General features: G+C 36.2%; 1 protein-coding gene across 2 annotated transcripts; it reads right to left on the reverse strand.

The window, feature by feature from the left end:
• Positions 1–10,282: 10,282 nt before the first annotated feature.
• Positions 10,283–25,575, reverse strand: LOC148305174 (uncharacterized). Of its 2 annotated transcripts, XM_088267105.1 has the most exons (5): positions 25,311–25,575; positions 22,169–22,329; positions 17,436–20,869; positions 15,563–15,682; positions 10,283–13,605 (listed from the first exon to the last, which is right to left on the reverse strand). In XM_088267105.1, the coding sequence occupies exons 1-5, from the start codon at positions 25,404–25,406 to the stop codon at positions 13,325–13,327; spliced, it is 4,092 nt and encodes a 1,363-aa protein (XP_088123231.1). In that variant the 5' UTR covers positions 25,407–25,575; the 3' UTR covers positions 10,283–13,324. The 2 variants fall into 2 exon arrangements, with proteins under 2 accessions (XP_088123231.1, XP_088123232.1); XM_088267106.1 differs by lacking the exon at positions 15,563–15,682.
• Positions 25,576–27,035: the final 1,460 nt, after the last annotated feature.

A 27,035-nucleotide genomic window follows, 5' to 3' on the forward strand; every position in this document is an offset into this window, starting at 1 on the left:
AAAACTTCCGCGTGCAACGGTGATATGTATTTTGTATACCATATGAAAATGTGATTTGAAAATTCCTAAATATTGCTTTTATTGATCATAGTTAAAATTGAACATGTAACAATATTGTAACGTTAGCTCTGGTAAGTATCTGAAAATGAGAAAAAATATATCGCAAGTAGCCGCAATAGCTATCGTAGCGACATGACCACAGCGTATGACGATTTGCGCACTACTTTATTGTGTCAGGTTGTGGTCCCGAGGTAAGTGTCGCTGACTCTTAAATCAGAGTTTCTCGGTTCGAACCCACTCTACCACAATTTGATACCTATTTCTAATAATGAGCCGCTTGGGCTCACAGAAATTGAAACATTTGTATAAATAATAAAAACACAATATTCCTCTTTATTAAACTTGCTGTGACATGAGCGTATACGCATGCGCTTTGGCACGGTACGTACGCACACACTGAGAAACGTCAATCATTATTTATTTCCATCGCTGCAAATGAATAATATTAAAAATAAAAAAAACTAATAATATATATTATAATAATAACTTTGCTGCAAATGAAAAACTTTATACTAATAAAAGAGTTTCTGCTCGATAAAAAGCTTCTTTTCATCTCACCAATAGATGTCTCTAGTGAAGTTCTAGTGATTCAAAAACAAGGTTTCTAAATTGGTTCATATATATAGAACTTCCAAAAATTTAAGTAGTGTGGTTGCTAATAATGGGTAGAATTGGTGAATGTTACACGTGTGTAAATTGTTCACTTAAACCAGCCTATGACGGTCGTCAGCCCCGTAAATGCCCAGACATCCATATTCTTCTTCATCTTTGATGAGATGTAAAAAATTATATATATTATAGTACTTTTATGTAATACGCAATTATATTACGGAGGAAACAAAAATGTTGAGCCTGTATCTATTATGTTTTATATTGATAATGTCATTTTTAAAGTTGGGTTGTAGTAAATACATATCACCGGAAGAGAAAGGTTGAGGTTAAAATATTGATGATTATTCATACTGCTGACATTTATAGTAATCAATCCAAAGAAGAATGTCATTTTAAATAGCACAAACATGATAAATGGGACTGTGTTGATCTCAGTGATCACCTTATAAGACAATTATAGCTGCATCTCACTCTGCCACATCGCTCACTCCTTTCAACAATGTCAAATATCAAAAATCGTCAATTTTCAGTTGTGCATGTTTTCGGAATGCCCAGAAAATGTACTTTATCCCAGCAAAAGCGGCATATTTTTAACTTAATATTTACTCGATACAGGGCAGAAAGTGTTATTTTTGCATTTTGAAGAAAAGGTATTGTTTAATTATTTTTCAAATATATATATAAATAAAAATAAAACCCTTATCCGTACCCCCATGGTGCATAGGGCACTGCGTCATATAAACGCAGTGTTATCTTGATCGTTTACACATGAAGGAAAGGTGATCAGCCCTCCGCTTCAGGTACCAGTCCAAATATGACAGTGAAAAAATCACTTATATTTATTTTACCCCCCTTGGGAATCGAACCCGGGACCTCCAGAACGGTAGCCGAGCGTGCTGACCATTACACTACGGAGGCGGACCAAATTTTTTTTTTTTTAAATTAAAATTAAAATAATTTTTCAAATACTTATACTAAATATTTTACAAATGGAGAAAAAACATTCAGGTTTTACCTAAAAAGATCTGTTGCATAGTAAAAAGTTCAATAAGTGGCTTGGTATTTATTTTGAATAAATTTGATTATATTTTTAAACTTTAAAAACGATCTCTTTAAAAATTAAGTTTTTTGATATATGACGTTGTTGAAAGGAGTGAGCGACATATTGCTCATTTAGTGCAACAATGTAATTATACTAAATATAAAAACTAAAACTAACTAACCATTACGCCGCTTCCCCGCAGGGGTAGGCAGAGAGAATAGAGCGCCACACCACTCTGTCCTTGCAAACATTCTTCGCCTCTTCCACGTTCATGCATCTCCTCATACATACCCGCCGATTGTTACGACTCCTAACCTGACCACTTTCAAGTATTTGGCATACCTGATCGTGCCATGTTTTTCTCGGTCTTCCTCTGCTTCTTTTCCCGCTAACATTCGCCTCATAAATTTGTTTTACCGTTCTTTCCTCGCTCATTCGTTCTACATGTCCAAACCATCTCAACACACCTTTCTTAATTTTATCGATAATGCTTATCTCAGCTTTGCATTCCTTCCTTATTTCACTATTCGCACATCTATCATACATCGTTTTGTTACACATTCTTCTGAGAGATCGCATTTCGACTGCATTCAGTCTACTTATACTAAATATATATACCAAATAAGCGATTTTGCATTAGTAAATTGAGAGCTTGTGTTTGAGAGCACATGCAGAGTTAAAATGACTATTGTGAAGTACTTATGTATTATATTAAAAATGTCATCTTCCTTGAAGCTTAAAACAGATTATTTATGATCTTAATGGTTTGTAGCTTACTTATATAGCTGTTATTGTGATAAAAATTAATGGTTATTGTAATAAAAATGAATGGTTATTGTAATAAAAATTAATGGTTACTGTAATAAAAATTAATGGTTACTGTAATAAAAATTAATGGTTTTAATGAACATAACAGTTCAGCGGAAGCTAAACTGGCAGTGCACAACGGAGTCCTGGTTCCAACTCTAATGTATGGAAGTGAAACATGGAGTTGGCAAAAGAAGCATGAAAGTAGACTGAATGCAGTCGAAATGCGATCTCTCAGAAGAATGTGTAATAAAACGATGTGTGATAGATGTGCGAATAGTGAAATAAGGAAGGAATGCAAAGCTGAGATAAGCATTATCGATAAAATTAAGAAAGGTGTGTTGAGATGGTTTGGACATATAGAACGAATGAGTGAGGAAAGAACGGTAAAACAAATTTAGGAGGCGAATGTTAGCGGGAAAAGAAGCAGAGGAAGACCGAGAAAAACATGGCACGATCAGGTATGCCAAATACTTGAAAGTGGTCAGGTTAGGAGTCGTAACAATCGGCGGGTATGTATGAGGAGATGCATGAACGTGGAAGAGGCGAGGAATGTTTGCAAGGACAGAGTGGTGTGGTGCTCTATTCTCTCTGCCTACCCCTGCGGGGAAGCGGCGTGATGGTTAGTTAGTTAGTTAGTTTTTATGAACATAATTGTTAAAAATAATACATAAAATGTTTGTCATAATTGCAGCGCGTTGTGCAAATATCAGAACTGATTTTGAATGTGGTGGTTGGGTCAAAACAATAATAATACAATTTGTTAAATTAGATTAATTTCGCAATATGTTGTTTTGATATATTTTTTTTTCATAAATTTACAAAAAAATACCCTGGACTAGTACCTGAAGCGGAGGGCTGATCACCTTTCCTTCATGCGTAAACGATTAAGATAACACTGCGTTTATATGAAGCAGTGCCCTATGCACCATTGGGGTGCGGATAAGGGTTTTGTTTGTTATATTTACAAAGATAATTATATGTATACATTTTTTTTATTAAAAAGGGTAATCTAATAAAAGGTTCAAACTACCACTACAGGCTCTTATCTGCGCCCAGTGGTGCATAGGGCACTGCATCAAACTGATGCAATGTTGAGTTGATGAAGATTAAAATTCAAATTTTAGCGGTTTTAAAATAGGTACCCTATAATTTAAGGTTTTAAAATAGGTACCCTATAACTTAAATTATCTAACTAAATTATAGGTACCCTATAATTTAGTTAGATAATTTAAGTTATAATATCTATTTAAGGTCAAAGCGTGATTATAATAGGCAGATTATTTTTAGATAATTTAATAAGGATTTTTTAGGGATTTTTATATGATTATTATAAGCAATTGATATCAAGTGTATTCCAGTATGTATATTTTTGTAAGTATTTCGATCCAGTACCTACCTGAATAGAAAGATGTAACTTGCCAACCACATTATATTATTAACATTTGTGAACCTTAAGAATAAATATTTACTTTACAGGGTAAAGTATAAACATGAGGAATTATAAAAGAAAAAATCTTTTGCTCTTAATCTTGTGAATCTCTGAGGTTTCGCATTGTTTTTAATCTCATATGATTCATTTTACCTGTCATTAACATAATCTTAATCCCTCTACACATTCAGAAGTGAATACCTGTTTTCTTAAGTGTTATATTTTAAATAAAAATTATTTAAAATACAGGATTTATAATTATTATATTCCAGCTTGTAAAAACACAGGTTATTTTCGCCCAAGCCACTTACATATCAAATGAAAACTATTTTCACAGACTAACTAATTTATATAACTATTTTACAAGTTATAATAGGTTAGGTCCGGTTTTGATATTGCTACTAACAAAACTGATAAATATGTCAAGATCAGTTGAGAAACAACATTCCATAATTGAAGAATTAATAAATAGATATGCTAAATCTTCTGCAATACCAAATATGAAAATAGTTTTTTTTTTTTCGAGCAGCTAAAGTTTTGTCTAAGAGTACAGTCTTGACAATTCTATTAGAAAGCATCGCCTCGATCCAGTTAAGTATCGTTTGGTCGATGTTCCTTTCAGTCATGCTTTTGAGTATGACTTCCGTTGAGGTGTTATAAAAAGCTCCCTGAGTATATATGGCTTTCTCCAGTCTGTCTGTTAATTTAAGCAGAGCGGATTCTGTAGACCATGGGTCGGCAACCTTTTGTTGTAAAAGGGCTAAATATTTTTCATGGGGATCAGTGCGGGCCGCACTTGCAGTAGGTATACATACAATATTTATGTACAAATATTTTAGTTTTAAAAATAAAACGCTAAGTGTATATTTTAACGACATTTATTGTATTTAATAAAATCAATGAGATTCCCTTCGCTCCCTTTCTCGCTTCCTTTCACTCGATTGTGTATAATATCGTCCGTCATGTGCGTTGCGGCGAGAATCTCGCGGGCCGCACCAAGATGTCGAGCCGCAGGTTGCCGACCCATGCTGTAGACTTACCTGTTTGATAAGCGTGTTGTTTAACATGTAGGGGTTTTATCTTGAGATATCTTTCCCTTATGTATAGGTTTAGCACTTTCTCCATTGCCTTGAGTATGAACATAGTTGCAATTTAATTCTAAAAGTTTGATGTGAATTATTTACATAAGTAAAAAAAATGTATAAATGATATCCATGGCTCCCTGTTGTGTTACTTTATTTAGCAAGCATCTAGACTTCCCAGCCCTGCTTGATACCTCGTTGTTCCCTACATGATCCGACCGATGAATACCTAACATGCGCCTGTAGACCCTCATCTTAAACACCTCCAACTGTCCCCATTCTGCCTGGCCAATAGTCCACGTTTCGCTGTATGCTCCAGACGAGAGTTTCGATTCGTTATGTAGAGGTATATTTTTCATTTAAAGCTAGTTTAATGGGATTTTCAAAAATTGTTACATCGAGTAATTCGTTATATTGAGGTTCATTACATCAAGGTTCTGCTGTAGACTGTTTAATTGAAATAAATAAAGTAATATAGACATGGAAACAGTGATGTTTTATTGTATTTCCAAGCTGTTAATTTAGGTCATAATTCAAGCAAAAGCATATCAGCGTGCAGCAAAAATTTGGGCCCGTATGAAATTGCAAATGATAACGAAAAAATAAAACTAAGTATGATGATGTAGTCTCCAGTTGCAACTTTTGTTCAAAGACAACAGATGGAGGCGCGTTTCAGAAGCCTAGGTAAGGACCTATCCGACATCAGATCAGTGTTAGTTCATAAGGAACTCTCACGAGAGGTGGTATCATACATGATAAAAATAGTAAAGTAAATTGGTGCCATGAACCAAGCTAGGACACAAAATGCCGAACCTTCTTCTAGCGGAACAGAAGGTCTGTTGACGACAGTCAACAGTCCGGCTTCTCCTGAGGAGTTTTACATTTTCTCCCGGCAATAAGCAAAAGCTGAGAAGTTCCTGATTGGCCCACACTAGTTTATCCTTCCTGTTCCCAACACAGATTAAAATAAAACATGTTGTTAGCTAGAAGAAACAAAAATCTTCTAATTGGTCTCTAAACCTTGTACATAATCTTCTTCTTCTCCATCTTATTCCTCATTGCTTAGGGTTGTGACCCTTGCAGAAGCAATGACTCTTCTCCAGTTATCCCTTGACTGCGCTGCATGTAGCGCTCCAGCCACTGAGGTGCCTGCTGCTGCCTTAATTTGATCGGTCCATTGTGTGGGGGATCTTCCTCTCTCTCTCTTTCCCTCCAGGCTACCGACCACAACTAGTCGTTCCAGGCTATCCTCGTTGCCACGCGCAACGTGTCCAAAGAACTAGAGAATCCGTTGGGTACAGATATTGGCCAGAGTCAAGCCATCCAAGCGTAGTTCCTGGCGAATGAACTCATTGATGCGTCTAGCTGTCCATGGAATTCGGAGCATGCGCCCCCAACACCACATTTCGGAGGCATCAATTTTTCTTTCATAGAGAAAAATGGAGTGGACCAAGCTCCCGACAAGCTTCATCTTGGTGTTGTGTTGTACGTAATAAGCAAGGTAAATAATGGTGGAGGATGGTAGTGTCCAGAAGGAACTGAATGTACAGCTCGGAATGGCAGGAGCCATATTCAATAAAATGCGCAATGTCTGGGACTCACTGCTTTACTCGACAAAAACCAAGTGTCATCTTTTTAACGCCTGCATCCTAAGTGTTGCTGTACGGGTGAGTCGTGGCACCTCACCAAACTCAAAGCAAGAAACTAGCAAGTTTTGAAAATAGGTGCCTGAGGCGAATACTGGGTATAAAGTGGTATGACTTGGTCAGGAATGACGATGTGAGGAGAAGAACTCAACAGCCCCTCATACTGGAAGTCCTAAAGAGAAGAAGGTGGACATGGTTGGGACATGTCCTTAGAATGCCACCTGAGTGCATCAACCCCTCATGTCTCTTCTTCCAACCCCGAGGATTGTAAGTTATAAGCAAGGTAAATAATAAATGCAACTCCCATCTAAAAAGCTGCAGCTCTTGAAACATTGTGACTCTCCATGTGATCACATGAAGAGTAATCAACCAACCTCGGTTATTTGGTAGGTAAAAATAAATAAAACAGCATGATTTAAGTCATTTTATTTTTCATAATATACATAAATGATAATGCTAAATAAAAAATATAATTCCAACTGCGCTGTCAGTAGGAATTCTCAACATACAAAGATTTACGATTTTAATTTAACGAAATGCAAAACAAAATGATAAAATAGAACATAAATTTTATGAGATACTACTTAATTATATCAATACAAATGACTTAATTATCGTAGCCTAAATAAGTGGGATTATTATACACGTGTGAAATGAATAATGTCGGATATGGAATATTACATTGTGACAAGAAATAAAAACACCAAAAAAACAGGGGAAAAAATATATTGTTTATAGCCATCAGCGTTCTTACTCTGAACCCAGCATCAAAATTGTTCTTACATATACAGTTTTCAAATTTACGATCAAAACAAGACATATCAATTTGATAAATGGTACATTTTAAAGAAACCTAAACTATATTGAAGCCTTCTCGACAGAGCATTGTAAGTATAAAAAGTTTCCAGAGTCAAAGTAATATTTTGTGATATATTAACACATTTCGGACTGGTGGTTTTTACGCGTCAGTAACTACAGTGACGTATATGGTGAGACTCAGAAACAAATAAACAAGGCTGCAGTTATATCCGGATGCCTCAGAAACTCGGTGTGGAGGAACAAACACATGAGAATAGAAAGTAAAATGAAAATATACAAAACATTTGTTCGACCAATAGCCACTTATGGGATTGAGGCAAGAGCAGATACTTCCAGAACAAAATCTCGACTTTGAACCTGCGACATGAAGACTCTCCGATCCATAACCGGAAACACATTACGAGACCGAGTAAGAAATACCGACATCCGGAGCATGTGTAAGACGGAGGATATCATGAAGTGGGGATGACAACAAAGGCGATACTGGAATGAACATATAAACAAAATGTCAGAAGACAGACTTCCACGTATCGCCCTTCAAGGTAACCCTGAAGGACGCAGACCCCCAGGCAGACCTCCGAAAAGATGGAAAGACAGCTGGGAGTCGATATCCCAAGAGCGACATGCGGAGGCACAAACAGATACCTAGGATCTACAAAAAGAAGAAGAAGAAGGTTTTTACGCCTGCAGACCGCTGGCGACGGGGTTTGATAATTATGTACATATAGTTAAAACCTTAACAAAGAGATTGGTACATAATATTTATACAAAAACATTAAATATGTAATTCCTTATTTTCTGACTTAAAAATAAGGCAAGCGCAGAAGGTAAAAATACCCTTCCCGTCCTGAAGCATCAATCGACCCAACGGATAGAAATAACTTTCCCGTCCTAAGTGTATTAATTAATAGTTTGGCTTCCATGCCCGAGTTCCAGGGTTTAATTCCCTTGGCGATTAAAATAAATATTACATAATAAGTGATTTTTAAACCCAATATTTATTCAATATATCACCCTAGACCGGTACTTGAAGCGCAGAACTGATAACTTTGCCTTCGTGTAATCTACAATCAAGATAACACTACATCTATGTGATGCAGTGCCCTATGAAACATAGGGTATGTATGACTGTAGCAAGTAATTTATTCCCATAAAAAAATAATCATAATAATCAAACCCTTATCCGCACCCCAATGGTGCATAGGGCACTGCTTCATATAAACCCAATGTTATCTCGATCGTTTACACACGAAGGAAAGGTGATCAGCCCTCCGCTTCAGGTACCAGTCCAGAGTAATATTGAATAAATATTAGAGTGAAAAAATCACTTATATTTATTTGACCCCCCCTGGGAATCGAACCCGGGACCTCCAGAACGGTAGCTGAGCGTGCTGACCATTACCCTACGGAGGCGGACAAAGATAAACTATTTGATTTTTTAAAAAACATCCTAAAGTTCTATCATGACCATGTAACAAAATTATTTTTCTCAAATTGGCGCCTACCATGTTCTGCAGAGAAGGCTAAATGTGTCATAAAACCCGTCTGAAATGTGTCATTTGACATACTTTTCGCAATATAACCAACCGATGGATCAGAAGTCTTATGGATTTATGTGATAAAACTATTTCAACATATTGTAGTGTGGATGCAGTATGTGTAATTACACACACACATTTATATATAAGTCGCTCACTCCTTTCAAGAACGTCATAAATCAAAAATCGTCAATTTTCAGTTGTGCATGTTTTCTGAATGCCCAGAAAATGTACTATATCCCAGCAAAAGAGGCTTATTTTTAACTTAATATTTACCCGCTACAGGGCAGAAAGTGTTGTTTTTGAATTGTGAAGAAAAGGTATTGTTTAATTATTTTTTTAAATATTCTAAATATTTCTCAAAAGAAGAAAAAACATTCAGGTTTTACCTATTGTTGCACAGTAAAAAGTTCAATAAGTGGCTTGATATTTATTTTTAATAAATTGTATGTATTATATTTTTAAACTTTAAAAACGTTCTCCTGATAAATAAAGTTTTTTGATTTATGACGTTCTTGAAAGGAGTGAGCAAAGTGTGTTTTTTTGTGCTTAATATTATCTTGCCGTAATTAAACACATCTTCACCAAAACCAAATGCGTGTTTCCACTTGTTTGCACCATATAACAACCCAACTGAGCTTTTAATTGGTAATAATTATTCAGACCAAATTTTATCTTTTTACTTTTAAATTATTATGGTAAGACTTAGTTTATTTTTTTTTTTAATATGTCAAGTTTTTTTTACATTTTTTAACGCTTCTATATAATTTTTATGAACTGGACAACTTTTAAATTATGTAACTCATTAATAAAAAACAAAATAAGCTGATATTTTTAGAACATTTTGAGTGTGTCCAAATACCTCACATACTAATAAAAGAGTTTCTGCTCAATAAAAAGCTTCTTTTCATCTCACCAATAGATGTCTCTAGTGAAGTTCTAGTGATTCATGAATAATGTTTCAAAATTGGTTCATATACATATATGGAACTTCCGAGAATTTTAATAGCGTGGTTGTCAATAATGGGTAGAATTGGTGAATGTTACACATGCGTAAAATGATCACTCAAACCAGCCTATGACGGCCGTCAGCCCCGTAAATGCCCAGACTTCCATATTCTTCATCTTTGGTGAGATGTCAAAAAATAATCTATTTTGAGTTTTATTTTTGTGAAAAAAATCTGAGTGGTTAAAAATTAAACAGGCACAGAGACTTGCGTTTTTATTTATTTTTATTCATAGAAATACATATAAATTGGATTTGTTTGGAACAATTCGAAGCTATTTCTCATATTGTAGTCAGTCTAGAAGCTTTAAACATTGTTTTGGTGAAAGTGTGAGGTGTTTTACGAGAGATATTTGACTTTTTTGAACCAGTGACATTCATTTTTAGTACTATATGTACAATCATTATCATCACGCAATTTGACTGACAATTTAAAGGGCACCTCCACACAAAGTATTAAAGACGATTCCTAATCCAAATGAATGGTATTGAAACATTTTTAAAAAATCTTTAACCTTTTAACCGCGTCAACTTTGTTCCTGAGAGACGCCCGTACGCGGCGGTATTTCGCCGTTTTTAAAATGATTACTTTTATCATGTATTTAGTTAAGAAACGATTTATTTTCCTAAACAAAAACGTTCAATGGGATTCATTGTGCCTTTTTAGTACTCCATAATACACTTGTGTCACATTATTCTTGAAATATGTCGTAATATAAACAAATAAGATCGTAACATAAATAAATCAGAGCACGCATCGTGTGTCACTCTTACCCACTGGCGATGCGTAGCGTCGAGAGTGAGACAGATATAGGGCATGATTATGGCGCGGACTAATTACCGACCGCAAGAAAAATCAGGGATCTGTTCTTTTATTTATCCTTGTGATATTACAAATTATTATTCAGATATTTCAACAGATGTCATAAGGCCAAGGATTGACGTATTATTTTATCCAAAGTTCCACACCATGAAAAAATCCCTCCAAGTTGAACAGAGGTTCGAAACTTGGAGCAAAGTAAAAACACATACGGTTATGTCAGCCGCGTATGGGGCATGTTTTATTAAAATACATACGGGCCGAGCCGCGTGGATCCGGTTAAATATATAATAAAACATTACGGCCTATTTGATTTATGAACAACTGATTTTATTAAATACTTATCATAGTTTGATATTAACATCCTAAAATATTCTAAGATATAATTCTGCACGCTCTCAGCGGTATCTTAACAAAAAATTAGACACACTATTTTTGACTAAAATAAAAAATAAACGTAGACAATTAGACATTATAGTTTTTTGTACAGCCACCAGCACATATCGCTCACTCCTTTCAAGAACGTCATAAATCAAAAAACTTGATTTTACGGGAGAACGGTTTTTAAGATTAAAAATATAATACAATGTATAAAAAATAAATATCAAGCCACTTATTGAACTTTTTACTGTGCAACAGATTTTTTAGGTAAAACCTGAAGGTTCTTTCTCCATTTGACAAATATTTAGTATATTTATAAAAATAATTAAACAATACGTTTTCTTCAAAATGCAAAAACAACACTTTCTGCCCTGTAGCGGGTAAATATTAAGTTAAAAATATGCCGCTTTTGCTGGGTACATTTTTTGGGCATTCCGAAAACATGCACAATTGAAAATTGACAATTTTTTATTTATGACGTTCTTGAAAGGAGTGAGCGATATTTCGTTCACTTTAAAAACAACCCCTCGAATGATATCACCGAAAAACATTGTAATCCTATTTTTAACACGCTGCCTGCCACGGAAATTTTCAGAATTCCAGTCTAAAAAGCTAATTCTTAAAAATATTATTTTACTCTTGATTTTGAATAAAAAAAAATTCTTGAATGCTTTCCGCAGATACTTTGTGACACATTTTAAACTTTAAAAAATTAAACAACTTTGTTCTAACCACTTTTCTATTATTAGTACACTTTAATCGACCGGTTATAACAAGAACCTTGTCATCATCAGGGTTTATTAAATTCTAAAACATTAAAATACTCATAGTTTATTACATTCCCTTACTTATTATTTAGGAGTAAGGGAATGTAATAACTTTGAGTATTTTAATATTTTAATTTTTTAGAATTTAATAAACCCTGATGAAGACAAGGTTCTTCTTGAAACCGGTCGGTTAAAGTGTATTAATAATAAAAAAGTGGTAAAAACACAGTTGTTTAATTTTATTAAAAAATTTATAATTATATTTTCTGTTCATTTATGTATTAAGAAATTCTCTAATATTATTTTCTAGTATTAAGAGATAGAATTGATTTTTTCTCTTTCCATATGTATTAGTATTTATAGATTTGACGTTTAATTTGTAGAACTCCATTTTCATTTATGTATTAAATGTTAAATTAAACACTGATTTTTTTAGTCTACTGGGTTATATTTTATTACTAAAAAAACACATAAAAACCAATTTTGTAACGATTGTTTCGCCTAGTTATGGCATTTTATGGCACATTCGTTTGAATATGCCATAACTTATAACATATGAAGCGCCCTTGAGTTAGTATTTTACGAAAATGGCGCTATATAAGTTATCCAAATTTATTATTATTATTATTATTAACTAAGCGAAACAACTGTGACAAAATTGATTTTTATGTGTTTTTTTTAACAATAAAATACAATTTAGTAGACTCAAAAAACCAGTGCTTGATTTAACACTTAATACATAAAAACCCATATCGCTCACTCCTTTCAAGAATGTCATAAATCAAAAATCGTCAATTTTCAGTTGTGCATGTTTTCGGAATGCCCAGAAAATGTTCTATATCCCAGCAAAAGAGGCATATTTTTAACTTAATATTTACCCGCTACAGGGCAGAATTGTTTTTGCATTTTGAAGAAAAGGTAGTGTTAAATTATTTTTTTAAATATACTAAATATTTTTCAAATGGATATAAAACCTTCAGATTTTACGTAAAAAGATCTGTTGCACAGTAAAAAAATTCAATAAGTGGCTTGATATTTATTTTTAATACATTGTACTATTCTTTACCTTCTCCTAAAAAATCAAGTTTTTTTTATTTATGTCGTTCTTGAACGGAGTGAGTGATATTAGCACTGACATACTAGGAATTTCATCGTAGCTGCACAAATATTGCAAGTAAACACAGTACGAGATAACTCCTAGTCGGCATCCTAGCAAAGAACACAATCTACGAGTCATCTTGTAGTTGGCAGTCAACATGTTGAAAATACAAAACTATTAAAATTTTGTAAGTTTTAATTTTATCTTACGAAGCTACTGCGCTTGTTCCATCGACAGCATATTTGGCTCAAATATTTTTTCATTTATGCAATTCTTCATGGACACATTGTCTTTGAAGTTGCGCGTACGCTTGCTCATCTGGTGGTTGGCCTGGTTGAGAGCCGTGGAGACCACCTTGTCGGAATTCTCCTTGAAGTTCTTCGACGCCTTGACCGTGAGATGGACACTCTGATTGATGTGATTCTCGACCGACTTGTCGCTCTCAGGGCTTCCGGGAATGTTGAATGAGACATTCAGCTTATTCCGGGTGATTCCTGCAAAAAGGCGCATTGATTGAGAGGAATGAAATTGAATTTTTATAAAAAAAAAAAATTATAATTTATAATTGAAGCACTAACTTTGTGATTTTCCATTTTATAATTAAAATGTAACTTTGTTTTAAAACCACTATAAATATTTTATCATAACTTAATTATAATGTCTACCGGTTTCCAAGCTAACCGCTTTATTATCAAGACTGATGAATACTTATTATTAATTAATTAATACGTATTAATCAGTCTTGATAAAGAAGCGGTTAGCTTCGAAACCGGTAGACATTATAATTTAGTTACAATAAAATATTTATAGCGATTTTAACTGATTAATATGTATTAATACATATTAATTAGTCTTGATAAAGAAGCGGTTAGCTTCGAAACCGGTAGACATTATAATTAAGTTACAATAAAATATTTACGATTTTAATTAATTAATATGTATTAATACATATTAATTAGTCTCGATAAAGAAGCTGTTAGCTTCGAAACCGGTAGACATTACAATTAAGTAATAATAAAATATTTATAGTGATTTTAATTAATTAATATGTATTAATACGTATTAATCAATCTTGAAAAAGAAGTGGTTAGCTTCGAAACGGTAATAATTAAGTTATAATAAAATATTTATAGTGATTTTATAACAGTCACAATTTATTTATACGAAAGCAATTTTTCAACTATTAAAAAATTATACATATTTGAATCTTAACAAATTATTGTGGCGCGGTTTTTCATCAACCCCGACCCTAATTAGTGTGGCTAATTGGGGTCGTATACTAACAGCAAGTAACCTAATCACAAGTAACCGCAAACCCAATTCCCATCTGTACAATGATTCTTGGCGTCTCTCACGCTCTACCAAAAGTAAGCAAATAGAACGCTTATAAGCGTCTCTCACTCTTCAACAACAGTATGTAAAATAGGCTTTTAAGCGTTTCCTGCAAACAATATGTTAATTGTGCTTATATGATTCCGGTTTAAAGGGATGTCCTTAATCAAAATGTTGTGAAACACCACTTTTTGGTTATTCACCAACAGTATGTAAAAAAAAACCTTTTTAACCTAAAAAAAGTGTTTCCCGCAAACAATGTTTAATTTTGAGTTATTATACCGACTCATCTGTTCTGCGGGCGCTAATATATTGGCGAGAATTGCTAAAAACGAGCGTGAAGTGGTTGAAAATTCAACAAGGTACCAGATATTTGTTTTAATTTATTTTTTATATTTATAAACAAATCATTGCAAATAAAAACATTACTTCATTAATTGATTCGGCAGTCACATTGTGATAAAATCTATCCATTTTTAATTTATGTTTTACTTAGTAAATACCACATTTAAAAAATCTATTGTGACACGTGTTTCGATGCATTCCGCATCATTTTCAAACACCGTATCGCTTACTCCTTTCAAGAATGTCATATATCAAAAATTGTCAATTTCCAGTTGTGCATGTTTTCGTAATGCCCAGAAAATGTACTATATCCCAGCAAAAGAGGTATATTTTTAACTTAATACTTACCCGCTACACGGCAGAAAGTGTTGTTTTTGAATTTTGAAGAAAAGGTATTGTTTAATTATTTTTTTAAATATTCTAAATATTTTTCAATTGGAGAAAAAACATTCAGGTTTTACCTAAGATCTAAAAAGTTCAGTAAGTGGCTTGATATTTATTTTTAATACATTGTATTATATTTTTAAACATTAAAAACATTCTCCTGAAAAATCGAGTTTTTTTATTTATGACGTTCTTGAAAGGAGTGAGCGATATGTGAAGCTAATACCAAATTTTAGAGTTGGGTCTTTTGGGACATTGACCTACCCCCTCTTTAACCTAAAAATAAATAAAAACATGCAAAATGGAGGCGTTTTGCTGTCCAGCGTCATCGTGATGAAATACAAAGTCCACTATCCATACCGTCTGCCAATGATCAAGAACAATCCGCACCTGTCTTTCTAATTCTGGAGAGTCCCACCCGCCTGGCTCGGCCCTTACAGACCGACCTCGGGTCGCCTAGCCCAGTACCCGCGGGAAGGCCGTTAGCAGGGACTAAACACTCACCGGGTTCTGTGCAAAGCATTAAGGAAGCGTTAGTAGGGGATAGAGCATGCAACAGTTTAGGGGACCAAAACCAAATGTGTTCATACAGTTTTTTTTACCATAAACTCAATCTAGATATAGTACCCATATATTATATATAAAGTAAGATTAAGATATACAGGGTGAATTATTATGACTTTTTTTAACACATTGACTGCCACGGCAATTTTCAGAATTCTGGTCTAACATGCTAATTTCAAACATTAAAAACTCTAATTATGGTACATTATTATATTTTCTGTTAATTTATAAGTAAATTTTCAACGACAAAGCCAGCATTGATTTTTTGTTCTCTTCCCACGCGCCCATCTACCCATATTAGCACTGATATATGTATTACGAATTTTATCATAGCTGCATGAATATGGCACGTAAACACATTTCATTCATTCAAACCCTTATCCGCACACCAATGGTGCATAGGGCACTGCATCACATAAACATAGTGTTATCTTGATCTTTCAACACATGAAGGAAAGGTGATCAGCCCTCCGCTTCAGGTGCCAATTGCAATTTTAGCATATATGTACAAGAAATAAATATCAGCACTAAAATAGTTAAATTTATTACTTTCAATGAATAACCCGCAAAGCCTCTATCTTTAGAGGATTGTAAAGAGATAGTGTGGATAGTGAATGTAGATGTGATGGTATAATTAATCCTGAAATTATCCGGAGCACCGGTCTGTATGCTCCGGATAGTTACCAATATAATGTGTTTTGTGTTTTGCAAGTAAACACAGTACGAGATAACTCCTAGTCAGAGTCCTAGCAAAGAATGCAATCTACTAGTTATCTTGTAGTGCGTAGGCAATGTTTTAATGAAAGTCTATTGAAAAAAGGTCATAATGAATCACCCGTTATATAAGTTGCATATATTCTTCATCAGAATAAATTTCACATGTGAAATTTATCTTCAAAATAAGTAAAAGTTAGTGAAAAACCATCATTAAGGCATGCGTGATTTATTTTAACAAAATATTTCCCATACAATGAAATGTCAGTAGTGTAATATAGATTTGAAATGGCCATTAATCTACGATAAAAGTCCATTTTCACAAATCGGATTTTTAGTCAGTCGGCTAGTACATCTTAAAAAAGGGCCACAAGACATACACCAAGAAGAAGGAGAAAAAGAAGGATTTTTTTAGTAAAGCTTTTACAATCGACCTGCGGGTTAAAATTTAAAAATCATTTGTGATGATGATAAGGCTTACAAGGCTGCAGTTATATCAGGATGCCTCAGAAACTCGGTGTGGAGGAACAAACACATGAGAATAGAAAGTAAAATGAAAATATCCAAAACATTTGTTCGACCAATAGCCACTTATGGGATTGAGGCAAGAGCAGATACTTCCAGAACAAAATCTTGACTTCGAATCTCCGAGATGAAGACTCTACAATCCATAACCGGAAACACATTGCGAGACCGAGTAAGAAATACCAGCATGTGTAAGACGGACGATATCGTGAGGTGGGGACGACAACGAAGGCGATACTGGAAGGAACATATAAACAGAATATCAGAAGACAGACTTCCACGTATCGCCCTCCAAGGCAACCCTGAAGGACGCGGCCCCTTAGGCAGACCTCCGAAAAGATGGAAAGACAGCTGGGAGTCGACATCCCAAGAGCGACATGCGGAGGCACAGATCCCTAGGGTCTACAAAAAAAAAAAAAGAAGCATTTATAAAATAATATGTTTTTAAAATTGTACATACCATCTGTGGATGAAACACCCTCGATATAGCGTCTTTTTGGAATAGTCGCTTCGATCTGTCCCTTGACTTGATTGTTGTTGTTGGTCGGCTCATCCAGCTGGAAAGATATTTTGCGTTTTCTGTTGGCAGCCGTTTTGCCGTTAGTCGTGTCGACTTTAGCTTCGCAAATGCTGTTGTAAGTTTCGTTTTTTACGAGTTTCAGATCGACGTTCGAGGCGTCAAAGTTGACCCCGCCGCCCAGGATGATCTCCATTATCTCCTGTTTGGTGGCGCGGCTCAACATGTCGTCGATGCTGGAGTAATACTCCTTGCTGTAATCATTGGACATGTCCATCGTGCTGATGCTGTGGTCTTGGAAGTCACCGACAACGCTTGACAAATCACTCCCGAATACGGGCACATCTTTTTCATGGACTGCGTCCGATTTGATTTCTACCAAATAATCGGGTTTCACATCACTTCTGACGATTTTTCTTCCCGGTAATTTTCTCTTTTTCAACGGCAGTCGCTTCGATTTCAGGATCTCACTTTGCGTCGTGTATTTCGCACTCATCGAATCTACGTAGCCCTGGGAGCTTGACGGCAGAACGATCTCCGAGTTCTCCGTGATTTCCAGTTTGCGGGGACTAGCTTTGGTTTTTTGCTGGACGACGCCGTTCCTGACAATGTTGACAGTCTGTATCGTGTGATTTTTACGACCGAGTCTGACAAACGCCCGCTCTAGGTCCTTGTCGCACGCGATGAAATGCAGGACCGAACCGGGCCTTTCTTCCACTCCGTTTATAGTGGCCAAAAACTTTTTCAGAACTTTTTTGACTTTTTCTAGGTCGATCAGCGATTGCTTTTTCAAGTCCTCTTCGAAGTACGAAAGATCTCGTTGGTGAGAGGAACTGTTCCTGGTTTTTTTGGACTTTGGAGATTTTTTCAGGGTGTCGGTGTCCAGCTTAGAGCAAGAGATGCGCAATTCCGGTCCGGATAATCCGGAATACACTTTGCTTTCATTTTTAGGAACGTTATTCTGTTTTTCGACGAGTTCTCGGGCGTCCTGTTTCCGTTTCAACTCCATCTTATCCATGTTCTTGCGGACCTTCATCAGCTTTCGGGCTTCGAAGATGTTGGATGCGAATTTGGGTTTCCTCATCTTCTGGTCTCGGTCTTGAGGAGGCTCTTCGGGTTTGGGTTCCTCCAGCTTGACGGGGTTGAGTTGACTGTCGATGTGTATGGGCTTCTTGACGACAGCGTCTGGCGAGCGGTGCAGGTTCATGAGGGGCACGGGGGGCTTCTTCACCACGGGTTGGAACATGTTGAATTCCGACTTGATGTAGCCACCAAGAGATATGTTCAGCTTGTCTTTGGCGGCGCTGTCACTCTGTCCCGAGGAGTAGTTGCCGTTGGAGCAATTGTCTTTGGAACTTCCGGATTTCTCTTTCGCGGAGGATTGGTTGGCCGTTTGGTTGGATGATTCGGCAGAGTTGGAGGTGGAGCTCTTGGAACCGTTGTTTCCGTCGTTGGAATCTCTGTCGGTGGAGCGCCGAGTTCTGCCTCCCCGGCCGGAAGCGCCGTAATGATCGTCTTTTTCCGATTTCTCCTTACTTTTCTTATCGTCTTTCTTGTCACTAGAGGATTTCCTCGATTTCTCCGAACCGGAATGTTTGGAGGCGCTCTTGTCCTTCTGGTGACCGTGGGACGAGGACTTGCTTCTGTCGGCGGAGCCGGAGTGATCACCCTTGTCTGCGCGCTTGGAAGAGGACTTGTCTCTGCCGGGCTCCTTGCTCTCCGAGCGCTTGGAAGAGTCCTTATCCCTGTCGCTCCTGTGCGAGTCGCGGCGGGAGGAATGGCCGTCCGACTTGGAGGCGGAGTGGCGAGAGTGGTGGGCATCGTCACGGCGCTTGGAGCTGCTGTGGTGCCTGGAAGACGAGCTCTTGCGCCTGTCGCCGGAGTCCTTCCTGGACTCTCCGTTACTGGACTCCCCGTACTTGTCTTTTTCGGACTCCTTGCCCTCCTTGGAATGAGAAGACTCCTTCCTGTCGCAGGAAGAGCCGCTATACTTTCTGTCATGATGTTTGGAATGCGAGGAGCTCTTGGAGTGACGCTTGTCGTCTCTCCCGTGTCCCTTGGAATGGTGGCTGCCGCTCGGGCGTCGTTCGCCCTTCGATCCGCCTTTGTGACTGTCGCCGTGGCTGTCTCTGCGTTTACTTTTGATGTCGTCATTCGGAGACTTGATATTGGCGGACGTATCCTCCGAGCCGGATATGCTCAACCGATTGATGTTAACGATATCTTGTCTCGAATATTGAACCGTTTCTTGCAAGTTGATTTTCAAACCGTCGCTGCCAGAGTCGTCTCCGTCCGCACTGTGTTCAGTCATAGTGGAAATCTTGTTGGTGAATGTGTAAGTTTCCTTAGCTCGGTATGTTTCGTGTTTTAAATTTGCGAAGACGCTGCTGGATTTAGATTCGTCAGAGTCCATGGAAACGTCGAAGCCGGCGGTCGGTTTATTGTCTTCGGAAGAAGCCTTGGATTCGACGCTGGCTCTGTGACGGTCAATGAGCTCCGCAGTTTCGCTGCTGCCGGAACTTTTGACGACTCGGGAAGCCTTGTCTTCGGACAGACCTTTTCCGAAGCTCTCGTCGGCGCTGTTATCGGCATCGTCACACTCCATCGCCTCGTCCTTGCTCTGAGAATGCTCGAAACACTGTCTCGCATCCGAAGAGTTATCGTCATTGCTGAAATTAAACTTGGCGGAAGAGTTGGTATCTTTTTTGGCGGCTGAAGTGATGTTGGCCTCGTCTCCGCTAAAAGTGCTGTCGTAAATCAGGGACTTCTTGCCCGCTTTGGAAACCTTGATGGAGATATCGGAGTCTGTGGATGCCTGAGACAACTGCGGCTCTAGCAGGTGAGACTTCTTAGTTTTCAACAGCACCTTGGAGTCGTTTGAATCCTGAGAGTTTACATCGCTGACTCCCGACATTCGCGAGAGGTTCGGACTGCCACTACTTTTGATCAGATCATCATCCAGTGGTTCGAAAGCCGGTGATTCAAAATCATCATCCTTCGAATCCTCAGAATCTTCCGTATCGACATTGGGAAAAGCCCTTTCGACTTTGACCTCCGTTTCTTCCTTTTTCTCGACCATTTCGATGTCGGGAGGCAGCTGGATATCCCGGAACAGGCTCTCTGCGGGCTTCTCGTGTGACTTGACAGAATCGGGGCTGACGGCTTCTAAGTCGCCGGGAAGTAGGTCATCGGTCGAGACTTTCAGCTCTAGTTTAGAGTCAGTGTCTCCGTTAGCGACGGAGTCAGACCGATCCGGCTTCTGCACCCCGAAGCATTTGTAAACCACCTCTTCGACTTGGGGATGGAAAACTGGCCCTATTTTAGGGTTGACAGCCTGGTCCACTATCCTCTCCACACCCTGATCCAGGAAATTTGAACTGGAAAGAAGGAAAGACCATGTAAAGTATCTGAAAACGCCGCCTATACAATGCCTATACGCCTGTCCAAACTTAAAACACAGTAAGGGACATTTTTTTTGTAGTACGTTTTTTTTGCATTTTTGGACTAAGTAGATTCTACTTAGTCCAAAAATGCAAAAAAACATACTAAAAACATATAAGAAAAATTCTTCAGCAATTAAAATTGCAAATAAGCATACATCTTCTAACCCTTATCCGCATGCAATGGTGCATAGGGCACTGCATTATACAAACACAGTGTTATTTTCATCATTAACACACGAAGGAAAGGTGATCAGCCCTCCGCTTCAGGTACGAGTCCAGGCTAATATTGAATAAATATAAGAGTGAAAAAATCACTTATATTTATTTGAACCCCCCTGGGAATCGAACCCGGGACCTCCAGAACGGTAGCCGAGCGTGCTGACCATTACACTATGGAGGCGGTTTCCGTCTCTACAAATAAATAACTTTATATTATAATACTTTTATGTAACACGTAAAAGTATTACGGTGGAATACAAAAAAAATAAGCCTGTAATTATTACAGTGAAACTTTTATCTATCATTTTTAAAGGGACCTATAAAAATAAACTATGGATGCGGGAAAACAATGAATGCGGGATTAAGAAGTCAATACCCAATCTGTACAGCCATTTGTAGGCTGAAATTCTAAGAAGAATACAGGTTTCAGATGCAAATGTATTTATTTAAAAAAAATACAAACCTGAAAAGAATTTTTAAAAATACTCAAGTTTATTGATCTAAATTTGTTTTTTAACTGTTTTATTTTCGTAAGTCAATAGTATATTTTCGGCTTTGCAAATAGTATTTTTTTTCAGCATCGGTTATTGAATGTGCGTTGTAGAAAGTTTTCTTTCAAAAAGTGTGCATGCTTCTGGCAATGCAGGTACAGGCAGCGGCTCCTTTTCATCAATATCGACCTCTCCTGCTATCGGTTACACAAGCTTTTGATAGTTTCTATCCCATACGTTGCCGTTGAATGTAAGAAAATTGAACATTATGTAAAAAAAAACAGACAAAATTTATCAAATATGCAGCCTAATTCGAACGATGAATGCGGGAAATGGTGATAGAGAAACGATCGATGCGATCTATTTTAGTATGAAATTAATTCGGGATAGAGGAAATAAACGACACATCCGGGAAAACGGTTATTCGAGGAACGATAGATAGAGGTTTCACTGTATATTATTTATTGATTTTCTCATTTTTAAAGTCAAGTTGTAGTAAATACATGTTAAAAAATGGACTCACTCCAAGATGTGCTTCCTGAGTTTCTCCCTGAGCTGGTTCTTGTTGAGCTCGGGCTTCCACTTCTGGTTGCTGAGGAATCCGGCCACGGAGCCCTCCACCCGCTGCCGCAGGTTCTGGTAGGCCGGCTTCGTGTCTACATCCGCAATGCACTCCTTGCGGAACTGGAAAATACCACACTTGAACCTTTGCGCTCAAAAGTTCTTTGCCATGTCGCTCACTCTTTTCAAGAACGTCATAAATCAAAAATTGACAATTTACAGTTGTGCATGTTTTCGGAATGCCCAGAAAATGTACTATATCCCAGCAAAAGAAGCATATTTTTAACTTAATATTTACCCGCTACAGGGCAGAAAGTGTTGTTTTTGAATTTTGAAGAAAAGGTATTGTTTAATTATTTTTTAAAATCATACTAAATATTTTTCAAATGGAGAAAAAACCTTCAGGTTTTACCTAAAAAGATCTGTTGCACAGTAAAAAGTTCAATAAGTGGCTTGATATTTATTTTAAATACTTTGTGTTATATTTTTAAACTTTCAAAACATTCTCCTGAAAAATCAACTTTTTTTTATTTATGACGTTCTTGAAAGGAGTGAGCGACTTGATCCTTTGCGCTCAAAAGTTCTTTGGCATGTGCATTAATTCGCCTTTCCAGGAGTATGGTCGAATATGTACGACCAATACAAAACATGATTTATGACGTGATTTATATTGAAACATGTTTAAAACATGATGTCAAAATTGCCATGTTGCGATAAATCATGTTTACTGGAGTAATGATTAAGGAAACACTTATTTTTATACCACTTGAGTTTTATTAACCTTTTAACCGCATTAACTTTGTTCCTGAGAGACGCCCGTGTGCAGCGGTATTTCGCCATTTTTTAAATGATTACTTTTATCATGTATTTAGTTAAGAAATGATTTATTTTCCTAAACAAAAACGTTCAATGGGATTCATTGTGCCTTCTTGGTACTCTATAATACACTTGTGTCACATAATTCTTGAAATATATCGTTATATAAACAAATAAGATCGTAACATAAATAAATCAAAGCACGCATCGTGTGTCACTCTTACCCACTGGCGATGCGTAGCATCGAGAGTGAGACAGATATAGGGCATGATCATGGCGCAGACTACCGACTTACCGACCGCAAGAAAAATCAGGGATCTGTTCTTTTATTTATCCTTGTGATGTTACAAATTATTAGTCAGATATTTCAACAGATGTCATAAGCCCGAGGATTGACGTATTATTTTATCCAAAGTTCCACACCATGAAAAAATCCCTCCAAGTTGAACTGAGATTCGAAACTTGGAGCAAAGTAAAAACACATACAGTTATGTCAGCCGCGTTCGGGGAATGTTTTGTGAAAACACATACGGTTATGCGAGCCGCGTGGATCAGGTTAAAGACATATTAAAGTGGTCAGGTTAGGAGTCGTAACAATCGGCGGGTATGTATGAGGAGATGCATGAACGTGGAAGAGGCGAAGAACGTTTGCAAAGACAGAGTGGTGTGGCGTTCTATTCCCTCTGCCTACCCCTGCGGAGAAGCGGCGTGATGGTTAGTTTGTTTTATTTTTATTTTTATAAGAATTCAGAATTGAAACAGAGAACAATAAAAAAGAGAATATTTGTGGTTTCGGATAATGATAGAGGATGGACTCACGGCGCCCTCTTTACTTTCTACGGCGCACCAGGGCGCCGCGGCGCACACTTTGGGAACCCCTGCGCTATACAAATTATACAAATTATCCAAATTATTATTATTATTATTATTTATTTGAATGTGCTTGTCTGTTTTCTTAAAACAGCTTTATATTTTTTGTAACTTGAATTTTACTTATAAAAGCCCTCCGGTCGTTTATGTGAATAAAATAAAATAAATAAAATTATAAGGTAAGCTAGAGACTACTTACGAGGGTAGGCAGTAGGTGTAGGTAGTAAGGTAAATTAGACACTACTTACTAGGGTAGACAGTAGGGGTAGGTAGTAAGGTAAGCCTGGTCTTACTTAGTAAGTTAACGCAGGTATTAGTTGCGTTTTTATATGTCACGCGGGTAAGTTAGGATAGGAAACTACTTTTCTAACTACATGGAACACACGCCCCTGCATCCCAATAAATCCATCAAATTCTGACTTATTACTATTTAACACATTGTAGGTTTTTTCATATTATTCTTCTAACCGGATAACGGTTAGAACACCCAATGATGCATAGGGCACTGCATGATGTTGACGCAGTATTATCTTCATTGACCAGTCTAAGGTAATATTAACACACTTTGGACAAATGTTTTTTATGCCTGCGGACTTTTAATAATTATGTACATTTAAGTAAGATCTTAACAAAGAGACTGGTACATAATATTCTTATAAAAACATTGAACAATTCCTTCTTTGCAAACGTTGAAATGAGGCCGGCGCAGAAGGTAAAAATACCCTTCCCGTCCTTAAGCATCAATCGACCTAACGGGTAGAAATACCTTTGCCGTCCTAAGTGTGTTAATTTAGACATCAGGGGTAATTGAAGGGGCATTGTAGACACAATACGATGTAAGATTACAAATTGTGCACAGTACAATTCAAATGCGAGAGTTCAGAAAGATAAACTAAAAAAAAATTAATTGCATTATCAAAACTTGACATTTCAATGATGAGAATTTTAATTTAAAAGAAAAGCGATTTTTTTTTAATAAATGTTTTATCTGTATTAACATTATCTAGCTTCAAAACGATTACACTTCAATGTATTCTACACAAACACCAAGGCATCAGAAAGTAAAAGAGGTGAGCGTGTGGATTTACACACTGATGTCACTTCCTGACTAACAATGTAAACCATTGTACATTATAAAAATAAATAAAAATAATCATTCTATAAAAGGATAATAAACTCGCCTGCAGATAACAGAAATGCCATAGTTATGTTTTATTATGTTTTATATTGCAAAGTAAGCTATAAATATATAACGCGAGACAACCTCAGAAATGTGACGAGTACGTACAAATATATAAGTATACAATCACACGCCTTCATGGCGGCTTCGGATTCAAAGAGCCGGGATACACAAAAACATTACGCAATGAAGACATTCAATTGTAAATATACATGTTTCATTATTGAAATCCACCAACCTGATCGAATTTTCCCTGAGATTTGAGTTCGCAAACGATATGATCGATTAAGCGAGGATCTCCAGGCAGAAGGGAGAACGACTGGGCTATATCCATAGCAGGCAAGGAACACCGATAATCAATCGCGCCTTCGTATATGCAATCGAATGCTGCGATCACAGATACAAATATCGGTAAATCAACACATGTTGAACACGGAAGAACGCGAAATCTTCAATATTATGGCAAAATTCAACAACTTTGACAATGCCTCGCCAATGTTTATAACATTTTTGTTCGTAACGTTGGTAGATGTCAGTAGTGATTTCATGAAACCAAAATAATCCGTTGTGCACTTTATTGGCGTGTTCAATTTTCAATCAAGTACTTTTGACAACTGGCAACACTACAAACGACAACGCAACATGCACCCCAATCAGATAAATCGTGATTTTTATTCATAAAAGAATTGATAATTAAATATTAAATATGTAATATTGCTCTTAAATTAGGACAGAATATTGCTGTCAGCTTTATTTAAACAAATCCATACTTTATAATATATTAATTGAAGTTATAATGTTGATAACTTGTTTTATTGTTTCAATCAATATTTGAATTTTTATTTTTATACGTTAAGACATTGAAAAAAAAAACACTTTGAACGTAATTTGTAGTTACGTTAGAAATTGTGATTTAAAAAAAACATGATTTAATATGTTTTATTGTTTTAATTTTGTTTTTTTTTGTATGTTGTTAATATTTAATATTTCATACCACGAAATATTTTTTTTAAATAAAACTAGATTATTGTTATTTTATACTAGCACTGCGACTGCAAAACATAATAATAATTTTAAAAATCTTTAAAAAAAAACATATCAATAATTTTCTACTCGCACCATATTCGATTTTTTCGAATAATAATGGTACGTGATTTTCATAATTAAAATGCTTTTGTGGGTGCAGTTTTATGTAACATGTTACAATAAAACGTTTAACAAGGCGCAAGAAGAAAAATAATTGAATTTGCTCTCTTAACGTTTTTTAAGCACACAAAGGATTTTTATAAATATGAAAATCGTATTATCCATTAATAATTTTAACACATGGGAAAGTATAATAGTGTGTAATTGTACTTTGTTTTGAAGTGCTGATTGAATGTAATGAATGAGTGTGCCTATAATTAAATTTGAAAACAAGCCAAATGATTTGGAAGCAACAATGCATGCAGTAAAACATTTGTCGGCGTTAAGTTTATAAATAGGCCAAAATTTGCTTAGATAATGGTGACAAGACCTTTGCATATATTTTTATTATTATAATGTAGTGATTTGGCATTAACTTTGTGGAATATACATAATACTTTAAATATAAAAATAAAGCACTTGTATAATGTGATTTGTAACGTTTTAATTTGGCATTCACTTTGTGGAATAACATAATAATTTAAATATAAATATGAAACACTTGTAAAATGTGATTTCTAATGTATTGCTTCGGCATTAACTTTGTGGACTTACAAAATTATTTTTTGACATCTCATCAAAGATGAAGAAGAATATGGAAGTCTGGGCATTTACGGGGCTGACGACCGTCATCGGCTGGTTTAAGTGGCCACTTTACACACATGTAACATTCACCAATTCTACCCTTTATTGACAACCACACTACTAAAATTCTTGGAAGTTCTAAATATATGAACCAATTTAGAAACCTTGTTCTTGAATCACTAGAACTTCACTA

This window comes from Brachycentrus maculatus, unplaced genomic scaffold (genome assembly GCF_059751285.1).
Source record: "Brachycentrus maculatus isolate JH-2025_06_01 unplaced genomic scaffold, ASM5975128v1 h1tg000282l, whole genome shotgun sequence".
Taxonomy (NCBI): domain Eukaryota; kingdom Metazoa; phylum Arthropoda; class Insecta; order Trichoptera; family Brachycentridae; genus Brachycentrus; species Brachycentrus maculatus.